This window comes from Musca domestica, unplaced genomic scaffold (assembly GCF_030504385.1).
Source record: "Musca domestica strain aabys unplaced genomic scaffold, Musca_domestica.polishedcontigs.V.1.1 2, whole genome shotgun sequence".
Taxonomy (NCBI): domain Eukaryota; kingdom Metazoa; phylum Arthropoda; class Insecta; order Diptera; family Muscidae; genus Musca; species Musca domestica.
This window is the reverse complement of record NW_026712249.1, coordinates 40,250,723-40,276,590: the sequence shown is the minus strand read 5'-3', so window position 1 is coordinate 40,276,590 and position 25,868 is coordinate 40,250,723. Positions and strand designations below refer to the sequence as shown.

At 34.7% G+C, this 25,868-nt stretch overlaps 1 protein-coding gene across 3 annotated transcripts in view; it reads right to left on the bottom strand.

Annotated features, from left to right (window-relative positions):
- LOC101901391 (peritrophin-1) overlaps window positions 1–25,868 on the bottom strand; it is a 289,820-nt gene that overhangs the window by 258,942 nt on the left and 5,010 nt on the right. For 2 of the 3 annotated variants that reach the window (XM_059122169.1, XM_059122166.1), the window contains one exon: window positions 9,263–9,519. In XM_059122169.1, coding sequence (XP_058978152.1) covers window positions 9,263–9,314 — 52 coding nt within the window. In that variant the 5' untranslated portion in view covers window positions 9,315–9,519. Of the gene's footprint in view, window positions 1–9,262; window positions 9,520–18,620; window positions 18,781–25,868 lie in introns of those variants that run through there. The other variant, XM_059122168.1, reaches the window with a different exon arrangement.

Genomic DNA, 25,868 nt, shown 5'->3' with positions numbered 1-25,868 from the left:
ATTCAAATTGGAATCATATGTATGGAGGCTTTAGCTATATCTGAACCGTTTTTTACCGTCGGAAGTGCCAAAATCCAGTCCATTTGGGCTAATAGAAAAAATTTGATGGACAATAAACCTGATATCGAATAGACATATATATGGGAGCTGTATTCTAATCGGATCCGATCTCGATAAAATTTAACAGAGGTATTTTTGGGCTGTATTTGACATCTGGTATCAAATATTATTTTATGAAGTGCATCTTTCGCATGTGAAGGACTTAAAAACCCAAATTGGATAAAACTCATATATGGGAGCTATAGCTATATCTGTGCCGACTTTCATCAAATTTGATGTACTTGCTTCTATACTGAATAAGGCGGGATGTATCAAAATTCAAGGCATTTGGATTTATATGGTCCATTTGGTGCACAATTAACCCCAAATCGGTTGAAGATATATGGGAGCTATATCTAAATTTTTGACCGATTCTCATATTGTTTGGAAAATTTCATCTAAAGCGCATAATAAATGCGACCTGCATTTGTTAATAAAAATACATGGACAGACGGAGTGACATGCATAAATCGACTCAGAAATTGATTCTATGAAGATCCTCAAAAGAAACTATGGGTCTATCTCGCTTCCTTCAAATGCACAAAGACATAATATCCTTACCACTATGTGGTGCAGAGTATAAAAAGCAAACATGAAGCCAATGCAAAAAATTGTTGGGATTTTTTTGTTTCGTATTTCGATTGGCTTAGTTCGAAATTCAATTTACAAAAATGCAAATTAAAGGACGTCCAAATAATTCGAAAATAAAACAAAGTTCCCGAATTACAACTAAAATGTTAGGAATAACAAATGGAGTTCTCGAATCACAATTGAAATATTACGAATTGCAAAAGGAATTCTCGAATTTCAAAAAACAATGTTTCGAATTACATCTGAAAAAAGGTTTTTGTGAAGAGAGAGGCAGAGAAAACTCCTTATTTTAACATGGACATTTCACAGGAAGTAAGTAACGTAGCAAACTGCCATCAAGAGCCTATAAATGAATTCAGAAAAGCCGTCGTTGTCATTTTAGACCATTATAGTTGAATTTATTTTCAATATTGGTTTACCGAATGTTTGCTGCGGTACTTTCTCTGGTTGAGGGTTCCAGGCTATATTCTCAAAATTCTCAACCGAAAACAAATTTATTTGACAATTTTCGCATTTGACATCAGAAATCCAATTTTTTGTTTCGTTCAAAGCTATTAATCGCCTAAATAACTTTCGACTCCATTCTCCCGGCTTTAAAGAAATGTCGGCCCAGTTTCGTTTTTTTTTTTTTTTTTTCATTTTTTGTTTTTGCTTTTCTCTCAAAGCTAAAAAACAAAACAGAAATACTATTCCCAAAAACTCCCACTCCTACACATTTAGTTTTCGATATTCCACTTGCAAATTGCAAATCCTTAACCAAACATGAAAGCGTTATACTTTTTTTGTGTTGGTCATAGTTTTTTTCTGTTCTGTTTTTGGCCAACTAACTTTGTTATGCTTGCATCTTTCCTACGTACAGCTATGTATTTTGCTCAATTTCAGTCAAAAAAAAAACAAAAAAAAATGGAACGAATGCAATAGAGAGAGAACGAATGCAATAGAGAGAGAACGAGTGAACGAAAAAAAAACTCTTCTTGACCAGAATACATAGTGCGCGAAATGGACAATATCAATATAACTCAACTGTTTTAGTTTCGAGGGAAAAATATTCCCCAGAGGCGGGGTGTGTGGAAATATGTAGAGAACAACTTTTACCACCCGACCATATTACTCAGATGTTGCAATTTCACAATAAACAAGAACACCAAAAACAAAATAGCTGGCCATTTTCAGTTTTAGAAGTAACAGCATTGGATGCCGGTAGTGAAAAGGGGATACTCCGAACCACAAAACTGAACAAAGTTTACTTGGTCCCAATTTCGATATTGGTTGCGTGTGAGTTCAAAATTTGAACTAGAGTTCTAGATGCATCCAGTTAAAAGTTGGGTTTCAGTTTTTTTCTTGTTAGGGAATATTTAAATAAATTAACTATTCTCTAGTTTTAAAGTGAAGGTGGGGGATCTTCAGCTTTGGGTAAGGGTACAAGAGTTTGATGAATTTGAATATATACAATAATTGAATCAAAATGGGAAAATTTTGGAGTTCCTTTTTAGAAGTGGAGCAATTAGTGCTCGCTGATGGAAAGCGAAAATGCTGGTCCACAAACGTGGATAATTGTACCCCAAAACATATATGATTTTATCCAAAAACGTGGATAATTTAATGCAGATTATTTTATCCACAGAGGTAGGTATTTTTATTTTCGGTGGTAAAATATCTAATCTATGTCCAGACAAAACGGCAGAATCTTGAAATTTTGCACGAGTGTCAGTTTTGGTGCATAGGCGTGTGATAAGGCTGAAACTGGGAACAAGAGTCACTGATGGAGTGCAGAATAGCTGTAGCAAAGGATTTATGGAAATTCGAACTTTAAGTTTACGAAAAGTTCTAAAATGGTATTAAACTTCTAAAATGGTTCCATTTGGTACTATGCGAACGGATAGAGATAAAAGATCTGGTATGAGAATCTAGGTTGAAAAAGTAAGTTTTACATAAGAAGATGGTTTTTGAAACATGTACTAGGCGTGCGAACTGTACCAAATAGTACCAAATTTGAAACAATTTGGTTTAGCGTGAACGCATGAACCAGGTATTTTGAAATTGTGTGCTGGGGTCCCTGTTGTGGTAGGTTTGTGGTAAAGAGGTTGTTTTGGAAATGTGTACTACAAGTGCACGAAAAGTTGGGTGAACATATAGTGCTTGTAATCTGAAATTTGGTGTTAGCGTCGCTGTTTATGTATAGCCTGGACATATGGAGGTGATTTTGAAATTGCGCACTACAATTCTACTATATTTGGTATTGGATGAAAGGATAGAGATAAAATTCTTTGTTTGATATTTGGCGGTGGTTTTGAAATGCGTCCTACGTATATAAAATGAGAAATTTGGTATTGGGTGAGGAGATAGGGCTGGAATCCTTAAATTTAATATTGAGTTCTGTTGGCATCTGGAATCGAGATATGGCGATGGTTTGGAAATGTGTATTGTAATTGTATGAAAAGTACTAAATTGTACTAAATTTGGTATTGGGGGGGAAGAGCTGAAATACTGAAATTTGATATTTAGTTTCCTAAGGTCTCTGTGTTTGAAATTTGGCGGTGGTTAGGAAATACGTCCTATATTTTAATACGAAAAGCACTAAATAGTACTACATTTTTGAATTCGGTTGGCGGATGGGGCTGGAATCCTACAATTAATAATGAAGTCTCTGTGGAATTAAGATGTGAAGGTTGTTTTGAAAATAAGTATTATAATTGTACTAAAAGTACCAAATAGTACTAAATTTGTTATTGGGTGACGGAAAAGAGCTGAAATCCTCAAAAATTTGATAAAAACATCGCTGTAGGTTTCTGTGGTAAATATATGGAGGTGGTTTTGGAACGGTATGCTATAATTGATCGAAAAGTTCTAAGTGGTTCTAAATTAAATATTGGCGAAGGGAAAAAGCTAGAATCCTAAAATCTTATATTGAGGCCTCTGTTGGTATTTGAAACGGATATGTGTCGGTTGTTTTGGAAATAAATACTATAAATGTACGAAAAATACTAAATAATAAATTAGGTATTTGGGGAAGAAATAGAGCTGAAATCCTGAAATTTGATATGGATGTCACAGTTGGTGTCTGTGGTTAAAATATAGAGGTGGTTTTGGAAATGTGTACCAAAATTGTACGAAAAGTAAAAAATTTAACTAAATTTGGTATTGGATGAATGTAGAGAGCTGGAAACGCGACATTTGATATAGAGGTCTCTGTTTGTATCTGGAATTGAGATATGGAGGTGGTTTTGGATATTACCATAAATGTTTAATAAGTACTAAATGGTACTAATTTTGAATCTAGGATATAAATTTGCATATAAATTAAATTTCCAGACGTAAAAATATTATATCCACAAACGTGGATATATTTATCCATAAACGGGGATATATTTATCCACATACGTGGATATATTTATCCACAAACGTGGATATATTTATCCACAGACGTGGATATATTTATCCACAGACGTGGATATATTTATCCACAGACGTGGATATATTTATCCACAGACGTGGATATATTTATCCACAGACGTGGATATATTTATCCACAGACGTGGATATATTTATCCACAGACGGGATATATTTATCCACAGACGTGGATATATTTATCCACAGACGTGGATATATTTATCCACAGACGTGGATATATTTATCCACAGACGTGGATATATTTATCCACAGACGTGGATATATTTATCCACAGACGTGGATATATTTATCCACAGACGTGGATATATTTATCCACAGACGTGGATATATTTATCCACAGACGTGGATATATTTATCCACAGACGTGGATATATTTATCCACAGACGTGGATATATTTATCCACAGACGTGGATATATTTATCCACAGACGTGGATATATTTATCCACAGACGTGGATATATTTATCCACAGACGTGGATATATTTATCCACAGACGTGGATATATTTATCCACAGACGTGGATATATTTATCCACAGACGTGGATATATTTATCCACAGACGTGGATATATTTATCCACAGACGTGGATATATTTATCCACAGACGTGGATATATTTATCCACAGACGTGGATATATTTATCCACAGACGTGGATATATTTATCCACAGACGTGGATATATTTATCCACAGACGTGGATATATTTATCCACAGACGTGGATATATTTATCCACAGACGTGGATATATTTATCCACAGACGTGGATATATTTATCCACAGACGTGGATATATTTATCCACAGACGTGGATATATTTATCCACAGACGTGGATATATTTATCCACAGACGTGGATATATTTATCCACAGACGTGGATATATTTATCCACAGACGTGGATATATTTATCCACAGACGTGGATATATTTATCCACAGACGTGGATATATTTATCCACAGACGTGGATATATTTATCCACAGACGTGGATATATTTATCAACAGAAATTATAATTTTTTTCTTTTTCCCATTTAGCAACATCCCATAAACTCTTTGGTAATAATAATTTATCCGAACACTGTAGCCTATACACCTGCGAATATGCATTTAATATGATGACATACAAAGCTTTTAGCGGTTATTATAGACCAAATACAAACTGTACACTTTTATCCAAACATATAGTATACAGTGCTGGTGGCAGCCTCGCTTAGCTTGGTCATGGTTTTTGAGATCTCAAAGCAAAAAAAAAAACAACAAAAAATAAAAACGCGATGTATTTCGACAAATTTTTGTCCTTAGTAAACTCGAAACTTTCCACGGATAAAAAAAAACAACTCCTGATGGACAAACATTTGTCTGGCAAATGTACTTTTTGTGCTAGTTTTCATAGCGATACTAAACCTAAAACGGCAAAGAAACAAATTGTGTAATTAAATATAAAAGATCTAAAGATAAAATATTAAAGAATCAACCCAGAAAAAAAGATATTGGCTATCATATCATAGATGGGCAAAATAATAAGAGAGAAATACTTAAGAGCATTTTATAACATCTTTCCTGCATCGAATTACTACAATTTCAAAGCAATAACATAATCACAATTAACTCAAAATTATTTTATAAAAAGAAATTTTGAAAATTATTTGTAGATGTTGATGAGATTGTTGATGTTAAAAACACGACAGAGAATAAGGGACATAAACACTAACTGGCGTGTATTCTTGTCCATCTATGGACTATAGGGCCAGCCAACGAATAACATGTTTTCCCCTATAAAGTGGTCATTTCTGAATAAAAGTAAAATTGATCGCAACCAAAGGAAAAAAGTATCAAAACAGATTTAATTAAAAAATAATAAAAATAAAATTGAAAACCATTTCAATTTCAAAGTAGTTTCAGTAATACAGCTCTAATAACATTTAATAACCACCAAAATGTTTTTCAAATCCAAAATAAGTTTTTAAACGTCAACAACAAGCCATGACAAAATAAACCTCGAAATCCGCATAAATCTTGCTATGATACAAAATAAAAAGTTTCTTTCGAATATTCCAATTCGTTCGACAAAGGCAAAAGTTATTATCTTCTCAAATTCTTGGTTTTCATGGATATTTGCCAAAAAAAAATTTCAATGGAAATTATCAATGCCACCACTAGCATCAGCATTGGCAAAATCAAAGCCAAATTGTTGATGAAGCTCATTTTTTTGGTAAACACAAAGAAAATTAAAGAAAAACTTTTTCTGTTCTAACATTGCCCGAGGCAATGATAGAAAATTGAATTGTCGAGGATGGTGGTATAATGTTAGCTTGTGATTCGAACGATAATCGCAAGAAATTGAATATTATTGTTGAAAATCCATTTTTCATTAATAATTCGATTCAAGAGAAAAAAGAACAAGAGCGACGATAAAGTTATTAAAAAAGTTAGGGGCCGACTACAAAATTGCCCAAAAGATTCCTGATGGTACACCCTATATGGGGGAGGTACCAGAAGAAATTATTCGATCTCTACCATCTTTATAACAGATCTTGTCTTAATACTGAAATGTACCAAGCTTGAATGAAATCGGATGTAAATTTCGCGTATTATTAACTTAATGGATATTTAAAATGTTTACCCTTTGTGCTGGAGGTACAAGAAGGTGTGAACCGACATATCCCACCTTCACAGCAGATCTCGTGTTAGTAGAAATAATGGGATGCTTATTTCGGATTTTAAAATCATTTTGTTTTTTTTTTTTTTTTTCAAAACTTTGACCCTTTGTGGGAGAAGTACCACAAGAAATGATCCGATCTATACCATCCTTATAACAGTTCTTAGTGTGATAGATATAATGAGATGTACCAAGTCTGAATGGAATCAGATATTAATTTCATGTTTTATGAGCTTCTCCTTGGTGGAGGAGGTACCACAAGGAGTGGATCGAAATATTCCATCTTCACACCAGACCTTGGGATAATAAAAATATGTTGATGTGTGTAATCGGACTCTTACATTACATTTTATAAGAGTTATAATTATTCAAAATTTTGACCCTTTGTGGGTGAGGTACCAGAAGGAGTGGACCGATATATCCCATCTTCACAACAGATGTGTGATATATGAAGAGAATCGGATGCTTATTTCGGATTTTATAAACGTTGTGCTTATTCAAAATTTTAACCAATTGTGGGGGAAGTACCAGAAGGCAAGATCCGATCTCTACCGTTTTAATAACAGATCCTGTATTGATAGAAATATTCAGATGTACCAAGTCTAAATGGAATCGACTTTTAATTTCGCGTTTTAAGAGCTTAATGGATATTCAAAATTTCGACATTTTGTGGGGGAGATACCAGACGAAGTGGACCAATGTATTACATCTTAACAGCCGATCTAGGGGTTATAAAAATATTTGCGTGTGTGAAGTTTTTAAAACAATCGGATTCTTACATCACATTTTATAAGAGTTATAAATATTCAAAATGTTGACCCTTTGTGGGGGAGGTACTTGATGGAGTCGACCGATGTTGTCTCACCTGACCTAGCACTGATGCAAATATTAGGATTGCACAATTGGAGAAAAATCGGATTATCCTTTCTCTTTCTGTGTCGTAAATTATTTATTTATTTATTTAATTTTTTTTTTTTTTTTGAAAATTTCGACCTTTTTTTGGGGAAGTACCAGAAGAAGTGGACCTGCATACGAAATTTTTTGTCATAGGCTGTAGTAACCATTGCGAACTTTAAATATGAAATTTGTTACAACTACGGTGAATAATGTCGCAAAAATCCTGAAAATACCGAGTATCGGGATGTACCGTCATATGGGGGCTATTCGAAGACCTGGACCTGCACACGAAATTTTTTTTCATAGGCTGTAGTAACTATTACGAACTTTAAATATGAAATTTCTTACAATTACGGTGAATAATGTCGCAAAACTTCTGAAAAAATAGTATCGGGAGGCACCGTCATATGGAAGCTATACGAAGACTCGGACCTGCACACGAAATTTTTTGCCATAGGTTGTAGTACCCCTTAAGGTCTTACAATATGAAATTTGAAATAATTCCGGTAAATAATGTCGCTAAAATCATGAAAATACCAAATATCGGCTGGTACCGTTACATGGGGGCTATACGAAAACGTGGACCGACATAGGCCATTTACAAAATTAACCTGCTTATTGGCAAACTATGCATGTATGCAAAATTTCAGCATTCTCAATTCGCTCGAAGGATGGCGTGATTACAAAAGAGAGATAGACGGACAGAGAGACGGACATCGCTAGATGGTCTTAGATTTTTATGCTGATCCAGAATATATATACTTTGTAGGGGGCGTTACAAATATTTCGAGGAGTTACAAACAGAATTACAAAGCTAATATACCCTCCATAAAATGGTGAAGGGTATAAAAAGGCCTAATACGAAATGTTGGAACGAATATATAATTTAAAACTGGACTTTTCCCTGGCGAAGTAGCTGACACTTTTTAGTTGTTAACAAAACATTAATAAAATACAATAATTGGGAGTCAAATCGTTACGTGAGTTGCATTTCCCCACTTATATCCTCAGCGCTTTCACACACACTTACTTCAAATTAAATCCCACACATCCGGAAATCGCCTATGTTCGTCTATGGCGGCCAAGGTCATAATTTATTAATTAGTTGAATTCAAATAGCAACCCATTTTACCTTTCTAATCAAATATTCTCTATCGATCTATGGTTGTTAAGACCTTGAAAATGGAAATTGGTGTCGTTCACAAAAAATTCACAGAACTACATATAGCCAGTCAAATTATCAATCAATTAAAATGGATTCAAACATTCATGTCACGTAGCATTACTTTCTACCTGGTCTGTGAGCCAAAAAGTCTGAAACGGCGTTCAAAGAAGAACGGAACATTGTGAGTATGGATGTGTGTACAATTGTGGATTGACAACAGGTCAATGACATAAGCGTGTGCTGGAATTGTTAATTGTGGGAAAATGTGCTTTAGTCAGTGCGAAGAGATCGTAACGCCTTTCTCCACTAAGGGTAAGTCGAAAATCGTTATTTAGTACATAGGATAAAATTGAAAGATCGGAAATCAACTTTGGCCTTTGACTACGTATCCCAGCCTTAAATCTTTATGTTTAACATATTCTAATCAAATGAAAGCAACTTACCCATTAAAATTGTTGTTGCAAATACAACACTGGATTTCCAATATTGCACCATGTTGTTGTTATTGCTGCTGCTGTTTTTGCTGATGTCCAAAAAGTTATAGATGGGCGGCTTATAAAACAGTTTCCTTGGATTTAATTTTCTTTATTTAGATTTTGAATGAAAACACGCAATTCGCAAACAATCCGTTTGTCTTGACTTCGACACGCGCAACACCAACCACTTCAATAGCGACAAATTTATTTTCAAACGCCCGAGACTAAAATGAAACGAAATAAAAAAGTAGGTAAAATTAGATACAAACATACACACAAACTTATGTATTTTAAAAGACATAAGACATTTTAAAGACCAAAAATATACAACATTTTATTATAGTTACAGTTTGATTACAAATCGGAATGTCGTTATGCCAAAAATCGCGAAAGCGAAATGTGCGACATACTGAGAGAAAATTACAACAACCGAATGGAAAAATCAAAACATAAACTAATCAAAATAAATTACACAATTGTGTTTTTATGATTGGATTGAATGGAAAAAAAAATTGAAAAAAGAGTCACTAGTAGATAATAGAAACGAAGCAGAAGAAACTTTCACAAAATGTCAAAGAAAGTCAGTGTGATAAAATTGAAGATGAGGTTTCTTTTAAATTACACTGTACGCCAATATTCAATTTTTTATACCCACAGCCATATGGCTGGAAAACGTGCCTTTGAAAACGTGCCTCATTGAAATAACGGTTTTAGACCCTAGGTCTTTTTGGACCAAATCCGTTTCAGGACATTTGGAGCCCATCTAGGGATGTCCGTCCGTCCGTCCGTCCGTCTGTCTGGCTGGCTAGTGCTCACGATAACTCTCAAAGAGAGTATCCGATTTGGTCCAAATTTGGTACATTGTAATATTATCATCAAACTTAGATCGAGTTCGGAGATAGGCAATATCGGTCCACTCCTTCTGAAAAAAAAAAATATTTTACAGCACAGAAAGTGAAAGGACATTCCGATTTTGCTCCAACCCTGCAAATCCTAATATTTGCATTAATGCTAGGTCAGGTACGAAAAAGGACAATATCGGTCCACTCCATTAAGTGTTTCCCCCACAAAGGATCAAAATTGGGAATGATTATAATTCTTATAAAATGTGATGTAAGAGTCCGATTGTCTTTAAATTACACATAAAAATATTATATATATATATATCTGGTGTGAAGATGGAACATATGGGTCCACTCCTTCTGGTACCTAACCCAACAAAAGGGTCAAAATTTTAAATATCCAGGAAACTCATAAAACGTGAAATCAACATCCGATTCCATTCAAACTTGGCACATCTGATTATATCTATCAAACCAAGATCTGTTATAAAAATGGTAGAGATCGAACCATTTCTTCAGGTACCTCCCACAACAAAGGGTCAAAGTTTTGAATAACCAAAACGATTATAAAATCCGAAATAAGCATCCGGCTGTCTTCATATTTCACACATCACTACATTTTTATTATCCCAAGGTCTGGTGTAAAGGGATACATCGGACCACTCCTTCTGGTACCTCCCCCACAAAGGGTCAACATTTTGAATATCCATGAAGCTCATAACATGCGAAATTAACATCCCATTCCATTGAGACTTGGCACATCACAATACTTCCATCAACACAAGATCTGTTATAAGGATGGGATACATCGGACCACCACTCCTTCTGGTACCTCCCCCACAAAGGGTCAAAGTTTTGAATAAACAAAACGATTATACAATCCGAAATAAGCATTTCGTACGATTATAGTATATATTTCCAAAACTACCTCCATATCTCCATTCCATATTCCAACAGACACCTTAATATCAAATTTCGGGATTCCAGCAGTATCTCTTAACCCAATACCAAATATAGTACCATTCAGTACTTTTTGTACAATTACAGTACGCATACCCAAAACCAGCTTCTTCTCTCAACCACAGAAACCAACAGTGACATCCATTTCAAAAGTCAGCTGTTTTCCTTCGCCCAATACTCAATTTGGCACCTCATAGAACTTTTTGGAAATCTGAACAATTATAGTACAGGTTTTCCAAAACCACCAATATTTCATCTATTCCAGATACCATACAAAGTCCTCAATATCAAATTTCAGGATTTCGGCCTTATTCCATCACCCAATATCCATTTTAGTACCAATTAGTACTTTTCGAATAATTATAGTATACATTTTCAAATCCATCTCCATAGCTTAACCACAGACACCAACAGTGACATCTATATCTATATTTCTTCACCCAATAGCCCAAATTTAGTACTTTTCATACAATTATAGTACACATTTCCAAGATCTACTCTACATTTCAATTCCATATACCAAGAGAGCCCTCAATATCAAATTTGAGTATTCCAGCCCTATCCCTTCACGCAATGCCAAATTTAGTACCACTTAGTACTTTTCGAACAATTATAGTATACATTTTCAAATCCATCTCCATATCTTAACCACAGACACCAACAGTTACATCTATACTAAACTCGAATTATGCATGTACGTCCGTCTGTCCGTCCGTCTGTCTGTCTGCCCGTGTATTTTTGTAAACAAAATGCAGGTCGCATTTATTATTCGATTGAAAGAAATGTTCTAAATAACATTTGTTTGGCTCAAGGACGAACCCTATTGAAATTGGTGAAAATCGGTCCAAATTTAAATATAGCTCCCATATATATCTTCATCCTATTTTAGGTTTCTTGTCCACCAAATGGCTAATATCAGTCCAAATGGTGTGAATTTTGATACATCCGACCGAATTCAGCCTACAAACATGTGCTTCAAATTTGGTGAAAATCAGTTCAGATATAGCTATAGCTCCCATATATATGTTACATCCGATTTTGGTGTTTAAGTCCCTCACATTCGTTATATGGACTCCACAATATTGATATTTAGCACCAGATATAAGATTCAGCCCAGCAATTCATGATTCAAATTTTATCAAGATCGGATCAGATTTGCATATAGCTTCCCTATATATCTTAGTCCGATTTTAGGTTTCTTGTGCACCAAATGGCTAATTTCAGCCCAAAGTGAGTGAAAAGTTGCACTTCCGAGCGAATTTATTGTAGAAGTTAACATTTAAAAATGGGTGGAAATCGGTCCAGATATAGCTGTAGCTCCATGTATATTTTCATCCGATTAAATCTTCAACTTTCGGAATATGCACTCTACCATTTTTTTACCAGATATCTCACAGAGCTCAGAAATACCCAATATAAACTTTTCTTTTACGAGAGTTCTACTAAATATACATAGTGGTGCAGGGTAACATATAGTCGGCCCGCCCGACTTTTGAGCTTTCCTTACTGGTTTTAATATGTATTTATGGTATTTAGATGAAGTGTTCTGGTGCCTATACTAGAATATATTGTCATGTTACAATTCTGTTTAAAATCAGTTTTTAGATTTTTTTTGGACATTAACAAATTACCATTTTTATACCCTCAGCCATATGGGTACAGAGGGTATGTATCATTTAATAATAATTACAACTCTCATAAAATGTGATGTTAGAGTCCGATTGTCTTCAAATTTCATATATCCCAATATCTATATTAACCCAAGGTCTGGTGTTAAGATGAAATATATCGGTCCACTCTTTCTGATACCCAAAAATGGTCAAAATTTTGAATATCCATGAAGCTCATAAAAAGCGCAATCAACATCCAATTCCATTCCAGACATGGTACATCTCAACATTTCCTTCAACACAAGATCTCTTATAAAGACGGTAGAGATCGGACATTTTCTTTTGCTAACTGCTCCACCAGGGTTCCAGGGTTCAAGATTTTGAAAAACAAAACGCTTAAAAAAAGTGAAATAAGCATCCAAAAATATTTATAATAATATTTATATCATATTTATTTAGGTCCGATATAAAATGGAATATATTAACCCATTTTTTCAAAACCGACTCCATAGAGGGTCAAGAGTTTAAAAATTCATAACAGAAGTCAAAATATTTTTAAATAATCGAACATTGGCTTAGGGTATACATCTGTCGGCAAAACCGACCGATACTTTTTACTTGTTACTATTACTATTATTATTGATATTGTTATTTTTATTTTTAATATCAATTTCGTATTTTTAGCTTCTTATTTCATAAAAAATGCATTGTATCAACAACCCGTTGGGGAATAAGATTGCTTGGACTACTTTCTTCAAACAACTTTAAAGATTTTTTTTTTTTGAGAAAAAACATTAAAAAAATAAATTGATAACATTACAGTCATTGCCCTTGCTTTCCCCGCAGCAACAAAAAAAAAACAACAGCAAAAAAAAACACTGACCATAATCCTCATCAATGTAATTACAAAATATAATTAAATCATTGTTGTTTGGCGAACGGAGCAAGAGAAAAAAAACTAAAACTATGTCTTGGTGAAATTGGTAACAGCGGTTCATTCGTTCGGTCATCGCCAATGGCAGTCGCAACAGTAGCAAAATAACATAATTTTCTATAAAAAGAAACGGCACACACACAAATGTAAGAAAAAATCAAATGTACATCATTTTGTGATACGCGGCATTTATATTATGTCAAATACAAACGGGTACTTTTATCATACATTAACTGACTGTTTTTCTTGCTACATCATCCAATTGCACCAATGTTTATGACCAGCAGCAGTATGGTCCAATGGGAGATTATAGTTTTTATGGCCAATTTGCCAAAAGTGGTTTGATAATATTTCAAAACTGCTTTCCACATTTCTTCAATTTTTAAAATGTCTACACGTTTTTTACCCCAAAGGATTTGGGTTTAAAAAATAAAAAAGACTCGCTTAGAAGTAAAAATGTCTAGAAGAAGGACTATTCCGAGGCAAATGAATATTTAGGCCAAAAATTTCCTCAAAAAATGTTCATTGCAATTGCAGAATGCAATAATAAATCTTAAAAATTTTAACAGTCTCTTAAAATCGCTGGTTTCGCTCCGAGGGTCCTTGAAGCAAATTTTGTGAAAATGGGCTGTTTTCTACACAATGACCTTGTGAAAATATTCTTTAAAAATTCAATGCTCTTTATAAATTTAACTTTCAGATTTATAAAAAAATGTTAAACCTTTGGGGCTTTTCAAAAATGTGTTCCCGACTAGTTATACCTGACCAGAAGGTCCTTTAAATCCACGACAGGAAGTCATTAAAATATATTCCTTACAAGTTAGAAAGCTTCAGTCTAAGATCCAACTGATATATCTATGTATAAAAGAATAGTGAATAAACTGTCTGACTTACTGAGAATCAATGCCCAGATGAAACACCTGAAGCTAGAATCTTACAATTTTACACAAGGGTCAGTCTTGGTGCATAAGCGTGGGATAAATGTGGGACATTCGTGCTAAAAGGGTATGAAAAGTATTAAATTTTACTAACACTTGAATACTTTGTATAGGACAAACTGAATGTGGTAGAATTCAGAAATTTGGAATGAGATAGAGTGCAGGATAGATGTACCATATTGGAAATTCGAACACAAGGTTACGAAAAGTTCTAAAATGGTACAAAACTTGTAAAATGGTACCAATTTGTATTATGTGAACGGATGGAGCTAAAAACTTGAAATTTGGTATGAGAATCAAAGTTGGAAAGTAAGTTTAGTATATGAAAAGGGTGTATGCAAACTGTACTAAATGGTACGAAATTTTGGAACAGCTTCGTTTAGGATGAACGGATGAAGCTGGAATATTGAAATTGTTTAGTGAGTCCCTGTTGATGGTAGATTTGTCATAAAAATGTGGTTTTGGAAATGTGTACCTTTAGTGCACGAAAATTACTAAATAGTACCTAATTTGCTAAAATTTGATATTGGGTGAACATATTGTCCTCGAAATTTGAAATTTGGTATTAGGGTCGCTGTTCATGTGTAGCCTAGACACATGGATGTGGTTTCGGAAATGTGTACTATATTTGTACGAAAAGTACTAAATGGTACTATATTTGGTATTGGGTGAAGAAATAGTGACAAAATTCAGAAATTTGATATTTAGATTAGATAGATTTAGTATCCGTGTGAAAGTGGTGTTGGAAATATGTATATATTTGCTCAAAAAGTACTACGTGGAGCTGGAATCTTGAAATTTAATTATGAGAACTCTGTTGGTTTCTTGATTGAGATAAAGCGAATAGAGCTGGAATCTTGAAATTTAATAATGAGATCTCTGTTGGTATCTTGGATTGAGATATGGAGGTGATATTGAAAATTTGTATTATAATTGTTCGAAAAGTACTAAATAGTACTAAATTTAGTATTGGGTGAAGGAATAAAGCTGAAATCCTGAAATATGATATGGACGTCACTGTTGGTGTCTGTACTTGAAAGAAGGAACTGATTTTGGAAATGAGTACTATAATTGTTCTAAATGGTACTAAATTTTGTAGTGTGTGAAATTACAGAGCTTAAATTTTAATATTTAATATTAAGCTTTGTTTTGAAAATACGTACTTTAAATGTGCGATATATGTTCGAAAATTACTAAGTGGTACTGATTAGGTATTAGGTGAAGGGATAGCCCTGGAATTCCGAAATTTGAAAATGAGGTCTCTGTTGATATCTGAGGTTGAGATATGAAGATGGTTTTCGAAATGAGTACTAAAATGTGCAAAAAGTACTACATTTGATATTAGGTGAAGAAATAAAGCTGAAATCCTGAATTTTGTCAGTCAGTGTTGGTGTCTGTAGCTGATAGAAGAAGCTGGTTTTGGAAATGTGTACCATAATTGTACTAAAACTACACAACTGAAATTTGATTTTAAGGTCACTGTTGGTATCTGAGTTTGAGATATGGAAAAAATGCCTACTTTAACTGTACGAAAAGATTTAAATGGTACTAAATTTGGTATTGAGTGAAGGGATAGACCTGAAATCCCAAAATCTTACGTGGATGTCTCTGTCGGTTTCTGTAATTAAGAGAAGGAAGTACAAAATGCCATAAAATGTTTTGGTTTTGAGACGGAATTCTGAAATTTCTTATCGAGATTACGGTTGGTGTATAGTGTGGAGAGAAGGAGGTGGCTTTGAACATGTTGGAATTCTGAGATTTGACATGGAGGCCACTGTTGATATATAGTTTTGCGTACTAATGTGTGTGATTGTCGAAAAGTACTAAATGGTACACAATTTGCCGGTGAGTGAATGGATAGAGATTGAATCCTGAAATATATGAAATATGATATTGAGGTCACTGTTGGCTTCTATGATTTAGATATGGTGGTGACCAATTTTTATTATAAAATAGTTTGAATCTGAAAAAATGGATGTGGAATCATGAAAGATTTTGAAGACTTTCTGGTGCGAAAAGTACTCATTTTTCGAATAATCTTTTCGATAAAGGAACAAATTTGAATATAAGCAGCTGAAAAGTAAGTACGATGTATGAAGTTTTGTTTGGATTTTTTTTCCAAGGAATAACTAGCAAATTGTGCATATTGAGTATTAAAATGATTTGGTGGAAGGACCTTAAATTTTGAAGGGGGACTTTTCGCTAACAAAGTACCGGGCACTTGCTAGTATAATATATATGTAATATCTTTTGAGAATTTTGAGCTTTTGTGTGGTAGGTACCAGTCAGGTTAGATTAATATATATTGCATTTTAACACTTTATCAAATATGGGCAAAAATTTTAGGATGTGTAATTCTTTGTGGAAAATCCGACTGTGAGTTGAGGGTTTATGAGGGGTATGGTGCAAATATTTCATTTTCTCCCCTGCCCTATGTGTCAATTTTGTACTCTATGGGGTAGTTCCTTAACTTTACAAAAAATATGCATTCATTTTGAACTTTTGTTAGAAGATTCTGGTAGGAAAGGACCCTTATTGTTTATCTTTCACTTCAAATTAAATTTCATGAAAATATTAAGATGTTTCAAGAATATACCAAACTGGGTACTTCCTTTAAACATTTTTGTGCGAACCAGATGACCAGACAGACAGATGAACAGACATAGCTTGATTGACTCAATAAAAATTCTCTAGTATCCTCTGTAGCCATAAGGCTGAGCGCAAAAGCATTACAATCTCCGATTTGAATTTCAGATTATGATTATAATTTCCGATTTCGAGAAGTTTGCCTTTTCTATCATCGAATTCAGCTAGGCACTTTCATTTTTACTTCATATAGGGTAAGTGTACCAGTAGTCGGCACTTTTAGGATTTTCGCGTTTTTATTTGGTCATCATTGTGAGTGGAACATTTCAATTATTACAAATTTAATTTATTCAGATTCGAAATTTTGTATAGTTTTTGCAATAATAAATAAAGTTTTAATAACTTTTTATTAAATTTCATAAATTTGTAGTTTTATTAAAACAATGCTTTTTTGCCAGTAGTCGGCACCACTTGCCAATTGTCGGTATGGCATTTTCCAACAGTCGGCATACCAATTTTTTGTAAGAATAATTAATAATAATAATAAATTAATTCATTAAAATATAATATTTTTGTTTAGTTAAACTGATTCGACGTCTTTATTGTACATTTCTTAAGAATATGAATTGTTGAGGACCTTCACAGACAAAAATTTAATTTTTATTACAATAAATTATCTTTTCTTAGCGAAATCGTACACAAAAATAGCTGACAATATATTTGAAGTAAACAAAATACATTTAGTTATAATAGTTTCATTTATTTGGGCTTAAAAATAAAAAGTGCCGACTACTGGGACATGCCGAACTTAGGCACACTTACCCTATAACCTTGATATTGATTACATCAATTTATTTGTGAAACATAATTTTTTCGAAATAAAAATCTTGATTTCAAAACCCATTCAAGTTTCATTGAATGAAAGAGTCATACTACAGCCATCATCCAGGAATTTCATATGTATACCTATGAACTATTTTTTTTTTTTTTTTGTATTTGTTTTGGGAGTTGGTCCATTAAATGTGAAACCCGTAACACTGGCACTTGCTGTTGCTGCTGTTGCCGCTGGTGCTTGTGGCAAAATCTTGCAATTAAAGCTAACATTAAACACATTCAGGGATATGAGGTGATAATCGTAAAACTAGTTTCCAAACCAGGCTGCAGAAATTTTTCGGAATAAAAAAAAATGTTAAGGAAACCGGATTGGGTTCACCTGCATAATAAATCGGATAAAACTATTCGCAGAATTTACGTAACAAAGAAGCAGAAAAAAGGAAAATTTTGAGGGAGACTTAAAGGAAACCAAAAAAATAAATAGACACACAAACAAAACATTAGGAGCCACATTCATCCTGGCAACAGAGGAGATGAGTCCCTCAATAAAATGTCACAATTAGTTCTCTTTTTTTTTTCAATTCCATTTCAGTTTTTTTTAATTCACAAAAAATCACATACATTCGCCTGTGTGAAGCTTCAATAACAACACCTTAATTGAATTCAATAACAATTGTTAATATTTGTTTTTCAATTTTGTTTTATTCCACTGCACTATCCCAAAAAAACAGTATCCGTTCAAATGTAACGTTCGGCTTGAAATCACGTCTGCAACTAAAGTAAAAGTTTGTCTCTCCTCTACAATTGTCTAGTGGCCAGTATTGAAAAATTCCCCAGTACCAACTTGTCGTCTTACCACTCTGCCACCGCCATCGCCACAACCGGAGAAGTAGATTGTTGTTGGTGCTACAAAACGGCCGCTTTGCGCTGGCTTACCCCCTCACACAAGAGGCCAATTGTCGGCATTGCCAGAGAATCGTTTACAGAGTAAATTGAGCATGCGCACCAGCAAGCATTGTGGACGTGTGCAGCACCTTCTGGACGTATGTAATATCAGACGAACGATCTACATTACAACTCAATTGTTGAGTACATTGTGAGTTTTTTTCTTCTTTAATAAAAATTTAAATTATTTTGAGTGAAACTTTTTTGTTTTTGAATCTCATATAACACTCAAAAATGTCTTCTGGAGAGAGCTATTGAAATTTTTAAACACTAAATACTGTTATTTGGGAGAGAGCCGGCAATGGCTAAATGCTGCCTCTGTCTCTCACTGTTGCCGGCCCCTATTGTCATGGGTGGCGGTGGTGGTACATTACCTCGGCATTGTAAATATGTATGTTTGACGAGCAATGCATGTCCATTGTTGTAATTGTTAATTACAGCCAAGTTTTTTTTTCTCATCTACACATAATTTATAAGCTTGCATGTTTTTCGGCGTTTTTTCTTCTGTTTCTTTCAAATGAAAATAAAAAGAGTTTATGTTTAGACTTTCGCTTATTTCTTTTGATGACTTGTTGATTTGAAATGGTCCAGCAAAATAAAGTGTGTGTGCGTGTGTGTGAAGTCCATTTATTTTTATGAAAAATTACCATGAGAGCATTGAGTCGGATTTTGACAAATGAAGTGTCAAGGCATTTATAACCTCCTCCAATTGCTATACCCTCCACCATGGAATGGAAGGTATGTTAAATTTTTCATTCTTTTTGTGAAACATCTAAATATTGGTCGTTGACTCCAAAAAATATATATATTCATGATCAGAATAAAAGTCGATTTAACAATGTCCATCTCTTGAATAACCCGTATTATTCGAACTTTGGAACAATAGTTTGTATGGTGTCTAGGATGGGTAGACCAGTTAACAAAATTTTTCCCGAAATTGTTTCAAATTTGGTTTTTGGGGTCTGAAATGGATTCTACCTCCTTTTTTCATAAAGATCCAATGTTTTCCCATAGGCCCAATATTAAGATTGTACCATCGGATATTTGTTCTCTTGGTGACTTAAGCCTCATTTTTTTAAAGAATTTGTCTAAAATTTGGTAGCTCTAGTTTGTAATGGATTCAAACCACGAAGGCAGAATATTGGATATTCAGGGTGAGATGAAAAAACTGCAACCAACTTCAGACTGCTGTTATTGCTAAACCACTCGTCCGACAGATGCAAAAATTATTCCAGTGACTGCTCATTATATTGTCTACAAGCGTACAAAAGCATTTTGGTGAGCATTTTTCAGAAAAAAAAAATAATTCGTAATGGAATTCAAGCGTGATAGTGTGATTTCTTTATATTTGGCTGGAAAACCACAAGTGGCTATCGTTAGAGTACTCCAGCATTTAAATGTTAATAAATCTTTTGTGGCTCGTATCATCACTCGTTGCCGTGATACTGGCAGCGTATCCCGGCGTCAAGGAAGTGGACGGAAGAAAACAGCAACATCAGCAGAAATGGTTCGAAAAGTAAAAAAGCGTCGAAAAGATCGAAACCTGCGTCGCCATGGCCGAAAAGTGGCTCGTGAGCTGAACATATTCGGCAAATATTGAAAAATGGGCTCGGGATAAAGCCATTGAAATTCCAACAAGTGCATGAACATACACCGCAAAAGAAATAAAATAGTCTCAAAAGAGCTAAAGAATTGGCTGAAAGTAGTGAACTGCCGAATTTGGTTTTTTTCCGAAGAGAAAACATTCGTTGTCCAGCAGTTTGTAAACAAACAAAATTATCGTGTTTACTTGCCAAAGAGGTCAGCTGAAAATGTGCACCTTCGGTTGGCCACCAAAACTCAAGCGCCGGCCATGGTGATGGTGTGGGCCGCCATAACAGCCGATGGTCGCTCTCCGCTCGTATTAAGTGACCGTGGCATCAGAATATCGACAGATGAGGATTAGTGGCTCTTTCCGAAACCTAGGTATTCCCTGCCTTACCCCCGGTAAACATTACCATCGTTCTCTACTAATAAACAAACGTTGTTTTTATAAAAACAACAATAAAGGGAATAAGTCCGACCATTTTGCAACAACATAAATGGTGAATATTATCGCGAAAATATTCTGGAAGGTGTATTAAAGCCTTGGGCACGGAAACATTTTGGCCGCAGACCTTGGACATTCCAACAGGTCTCAGCACCATCGCAGTCTGCACGCGCCACGCATGATTGGTTTCAAAATGAGGTTCCTCGTTTTATATCCAGCGCACATAGGCCACCAAAATCTCCGGATACCAATCCGTTGAACTATTGAGCCTGAAGTATTTTGCAAAGCAAGGTTGGCACTAAAAAAAAATTCAGTGTCGATCACCCCAAGCAAGCACTTCGCCGGGAATGGGCCAAAATATCGCAGAAAGAATCACTGGCTTGTTTCGCAAATTATGACAGATTAAAGTACTGAAAATTGTGACAGGATGTGAGTGAGGTACCAGAAGGGGTTGGTGGTTATATATAACTTTCACAACAGATCTTGTGTTAGCAAAAATGTTTGTATGCGTTAAATTTGAAGAGAGTTGGATGCTTATTTCGCCTTCTTTTAACGTTTTGTTTTTCAAAATCTTGAACCCCATGTGGGAGAGGTACCGATTATTCAAAATGTTCCACTGATGTAAGTATTAGGATTTGCAAAGTTGGAGCAAAATCGAATTATCCTTTCCCTTTCTGTGCAGTATAATCTCCGAACTCGATCTAAGTTTGACTATAATATTACGATGCACCAAGTTTGGATCAAATCGGGTACCAGACAGATGAACGGACAGACGGACGGACATCGCTAGATCGACTCCAAATGTCCTGAAACGGATTTGGTCCAAAGAGACCTAGGGTCTAAAAACATTATTTCCCCTCTAGCCCTATGGCTGAGGGTATATAAATAAAAGAGGGGAAACTTTCCCCCTCAATTTAGGTTACATTGCGATGTAAACTTTAAAACGCCAATACATGTGCCTTCTATTTTTAGCTATACTTTTATGAGGAACTTTATTTTTTCATGAAGTTATTGAAAAGATTGAAATTATCGTAATATTCTTTAAAATTGCCTCATTCTTTTTTTTTAGCACCAGAAACACATTATATGCCTATAATTTATTTCGTGCTTTACAAAAAAACGTAATTAGGTCACAGAATGTTCAATTGGGTAAAAGTAACCATTGTTACGAACGTTCTTCTTGGAAATCTAATAAAATAAACCATTCTGAATTTCATCAAAATCACACCTTATTATAAATTTAAATCACTTCGCACAACCACTACTTATCTGCTGCAAAACAATGGAATCAATCAAAATTAAGCCTAGCTTCAGTGGTTTTATGTGTTTTTTTGGAGGGGGAAGAGGGGTGTGAATTGGGTTGTGTTGTGTTGCGAATGAGCTATTGTTGCAAACGTTTTTCAAACGCAACCAAACAATAAAAGCGAATATTAACAAATTTTGCATGCTTGTTAAATAGAGGCTACCATCAGAGATAAGTAAGACAATAATAATAATAATAACAACAAGAAAAGACGTGTTTACAACACCCTATACCATGTAGCAGGGATAATATTTTAAACGGAATATCTATATATAAAAGAATAGGGAAATAATTGACTGTCCCAGGCAAAATGGCTGAAGCTAGAAACTTGAAATTTTGCATGTGGGTCATCCTTGGTGCGTAGGCATGTGATAGGGCTGGGTTTTTGGGAATGCCAAAAACAAGTTAAAAAGTATCAGTCGGTTTTGCCGACAGATGTATACCCTCAGCCAATTTTCGATTATTTCAATATATTTTGACGTTTGTTATGATTATTCAAATTGTTGACCCTCTATGGAATAGGTTCCGAAGGCCCATATTGTCCATTTGTATCGGACCTCAATAAATATGATATACATATTGCGACGTGTCATGTATGGACTATAATGGTTACTTCATTCATTTTATATTAGATATATTCCAGTTTTTAGAAAAAATGAGATGTACCAAGCCTGAATGGAATCGGTTGTTAATTTCGTGTTTTATAAGCTTTACGAACCGAATATTCCGATATATTCCATCTTCATACCAGACCTTAGGTTAATAAAAAGATTGTAATGTGTGTAATTTGAAGACAATCGATCTCTAACATCAAATTTTATGAGTTAAAATTATTCAAAATGTTGAGCCTTCCTGGGTGTGGGAGGTACTTGACGAAGTGGACCGATTATGTAAATTTTCGCTCCTGACTGATGCAAATATTAGGATTTGCAAAGTTGGAGCAATTTCTGATTATCCATTCTCATTCTTTGCAGTAAATTATTTTCTGTCAACATTTTGAACTTTTGTGGGGAGGTACCAGAAGGAGTGGACCGATATTGCCCATCTCCGAACTCATTCTAAGTTTCACAATAATGTTACAATGTACCAAGTTTGTATCAAATCGGATACTCCCTTCGAAAGCTATCGTGGACCCCATCCAGTCAGACGGACGGACGGAATCCCTAGATCTACTCCAAATGTCCAGAAACAGGTTTAGTCCAAAGGGACCTAGTATATAAAAACGTTATTTCGATTAGGCACGTTTTAGCCATATCATATATACCATATGGCTGAGCGTAAAATGAACGCTTTGTATTGGACAAACGGAATGAGCTTGAATTTGGAATGAGAGTCACTTATGGAGTGCAGGATAGGTGCACTAAAAGGTTTTTGGAAATTCGATATTATATGGTAACCCGCAATATTTAAAAAAAAACCAGTAAAGAAAGTCCTAAAGTCGGGCGGGGCCGATTTTATGATACCCTACACTACTTTGCTAATTTAGTTGAGCTCCACTTAATAATTAAAAGTTTTTATGGGAGAATTCAATGATACACGCTATGATTATAATTATAATTTAAAATTCAAAGGACTAAATATGCCGAAGCATTTGTATCATTTAAATTGCCCATTTGGTGTGAAATTAATTTGAAATCGGATAAAAATATATATGGGAGCTATATCCAAATCTGAACCGATCTCGATAAAATTTAGCAAAGGTAAATCTGAGCTGCATTTGATATATTTTCCCAAATATTGTTGTTACAGAGTGCATATTGCGGCTGCGGAGGACAAAAATAACAAATCGGATGAACAATATATATGGGAGCTATAGCTATATCTGAACCGATCTCGATAAAATTTGGCAAAGATATTTATTTGGCATACTACCTTCTAGACTAAATTCGTTCGTATGTGCCAAATTCCATCCCATTTGGACAAATATTAGACGTTTGGTGCACAATAAATGGTAAATCGGACGAAGTTATATATGGGAGCTATATCCAAATCTGAACCGATTTCGATAAAATTTAGCAAAGGTATTTCTGAGCTGTATTTGAAATATTTCCCCAAATATTGTTGTTACAGAGTGCATATTACGGCTGCGGAGGACAAAAATAACAAATCGGATGAACAATATCTATGGGAGCTATAGCTATATCTGGACCGATACATACTTATTTTCAGGCCTAATTTGGTTGTATGTGCAAAATTCCATACTATTCGGGCTGATATTACACGTTTGGTGTATCTAAATTTTTACCGATTATCTCCAATTTCAATAGGGTTCGTCCTTGGGCCAAACAAATGTTGTTTGCAAAATTTCATCTCAATCGGATAATAAATGCGACCTGCATTTTGTTCACAAGAATACATGGACAGACGGACGGACGGACAGACGGACTGACATGCATAAATCAACTCAGAAAGTGATTCTATGCAGATCATCAAAAGGAACTATGGGTCTATCTCGTTTCCTTTTGCCTGTTACAAACAAATGCACAAATACATAATACCCTGACCACCTTGTGGTGTAGGGTATAACTACTACCAACCCCTTATATGTGGCCTATACAAAAATGTGATGCTAAGTAGATAATAACTTTTAGATAATTTCCTCGAACAATGTCGTTTGAATCATCAGAATACTGAATATCGGGAGGGACAGTTATATGGGGTCTACACCAAAACGTGGACCTATATATACAGTTCTCCACAAGGATGTTTTCTACATGCTGAGTGCGCAAACTGTCAGTTACAGCAAAATTCAGTGTACAAATGTGACTAACCCACACAAAATACCTTAAATCGGTTGGTACCTTTATATGGGGGAACCCATATGAAAATTTTAAGGACCTAAAATAAACTTAAGTGAAAGATGATCTACCTACTTCATTTCGTTCGGAAGCTCGAGTGAATCTTATTCAGATCATGAAAATGTGTACCGTGGAGTCTTAAATGCTTATTTCGAGAAGTAACAAATGGAATGACAAACTTAATATACCCTCCAAAGTGTGGTTGAAAGTATAAACAAAAACTGTTAACATCATCGCCGTCATTCATGTTGGGTGAAATCAAAATTTAAGCAAACCACCACATCAAATTGATTAAGAAGCTTTGCATTGCTTTGTTGTGCTACTCGCAAGCTGGAAACAAGCTGTTCGTTCTGGTACCACAAATTACATTTGCATTTTGTGGCTGTAGTTTGTATTCCGCACCATCGTTCTTAGACATTTTCCAATAGACAATGGAGTTGTAAATGCTTGTTGCAGTTGAGAAGGTTGAGTTTTATTTCGTTATATTTTATTGTTTTCCGCTTTTTTCAATTGTTGCAATAATTAAAGCATTTGCATGAAGAAGATAATAGCGGTGGTGGTGGTGATGATGATGATGGTGATTTGCAAAAACTGGCAAATCAAGAAGATATTGGAAGCATCCATTCCGAAATGTTTGTTTGTCTGAGACAACAGAAATACCGAGACATGTATAGGAAGGTAGCCAGACACTGGTGATACTGCTGCTGTCGCCATCAACAATGTCAGTTGCCAATGATAAGCTGACTCATTTTTCCTCTTGGCAAATAAGAGTAGGAAGTATTTGCATAAAAGTT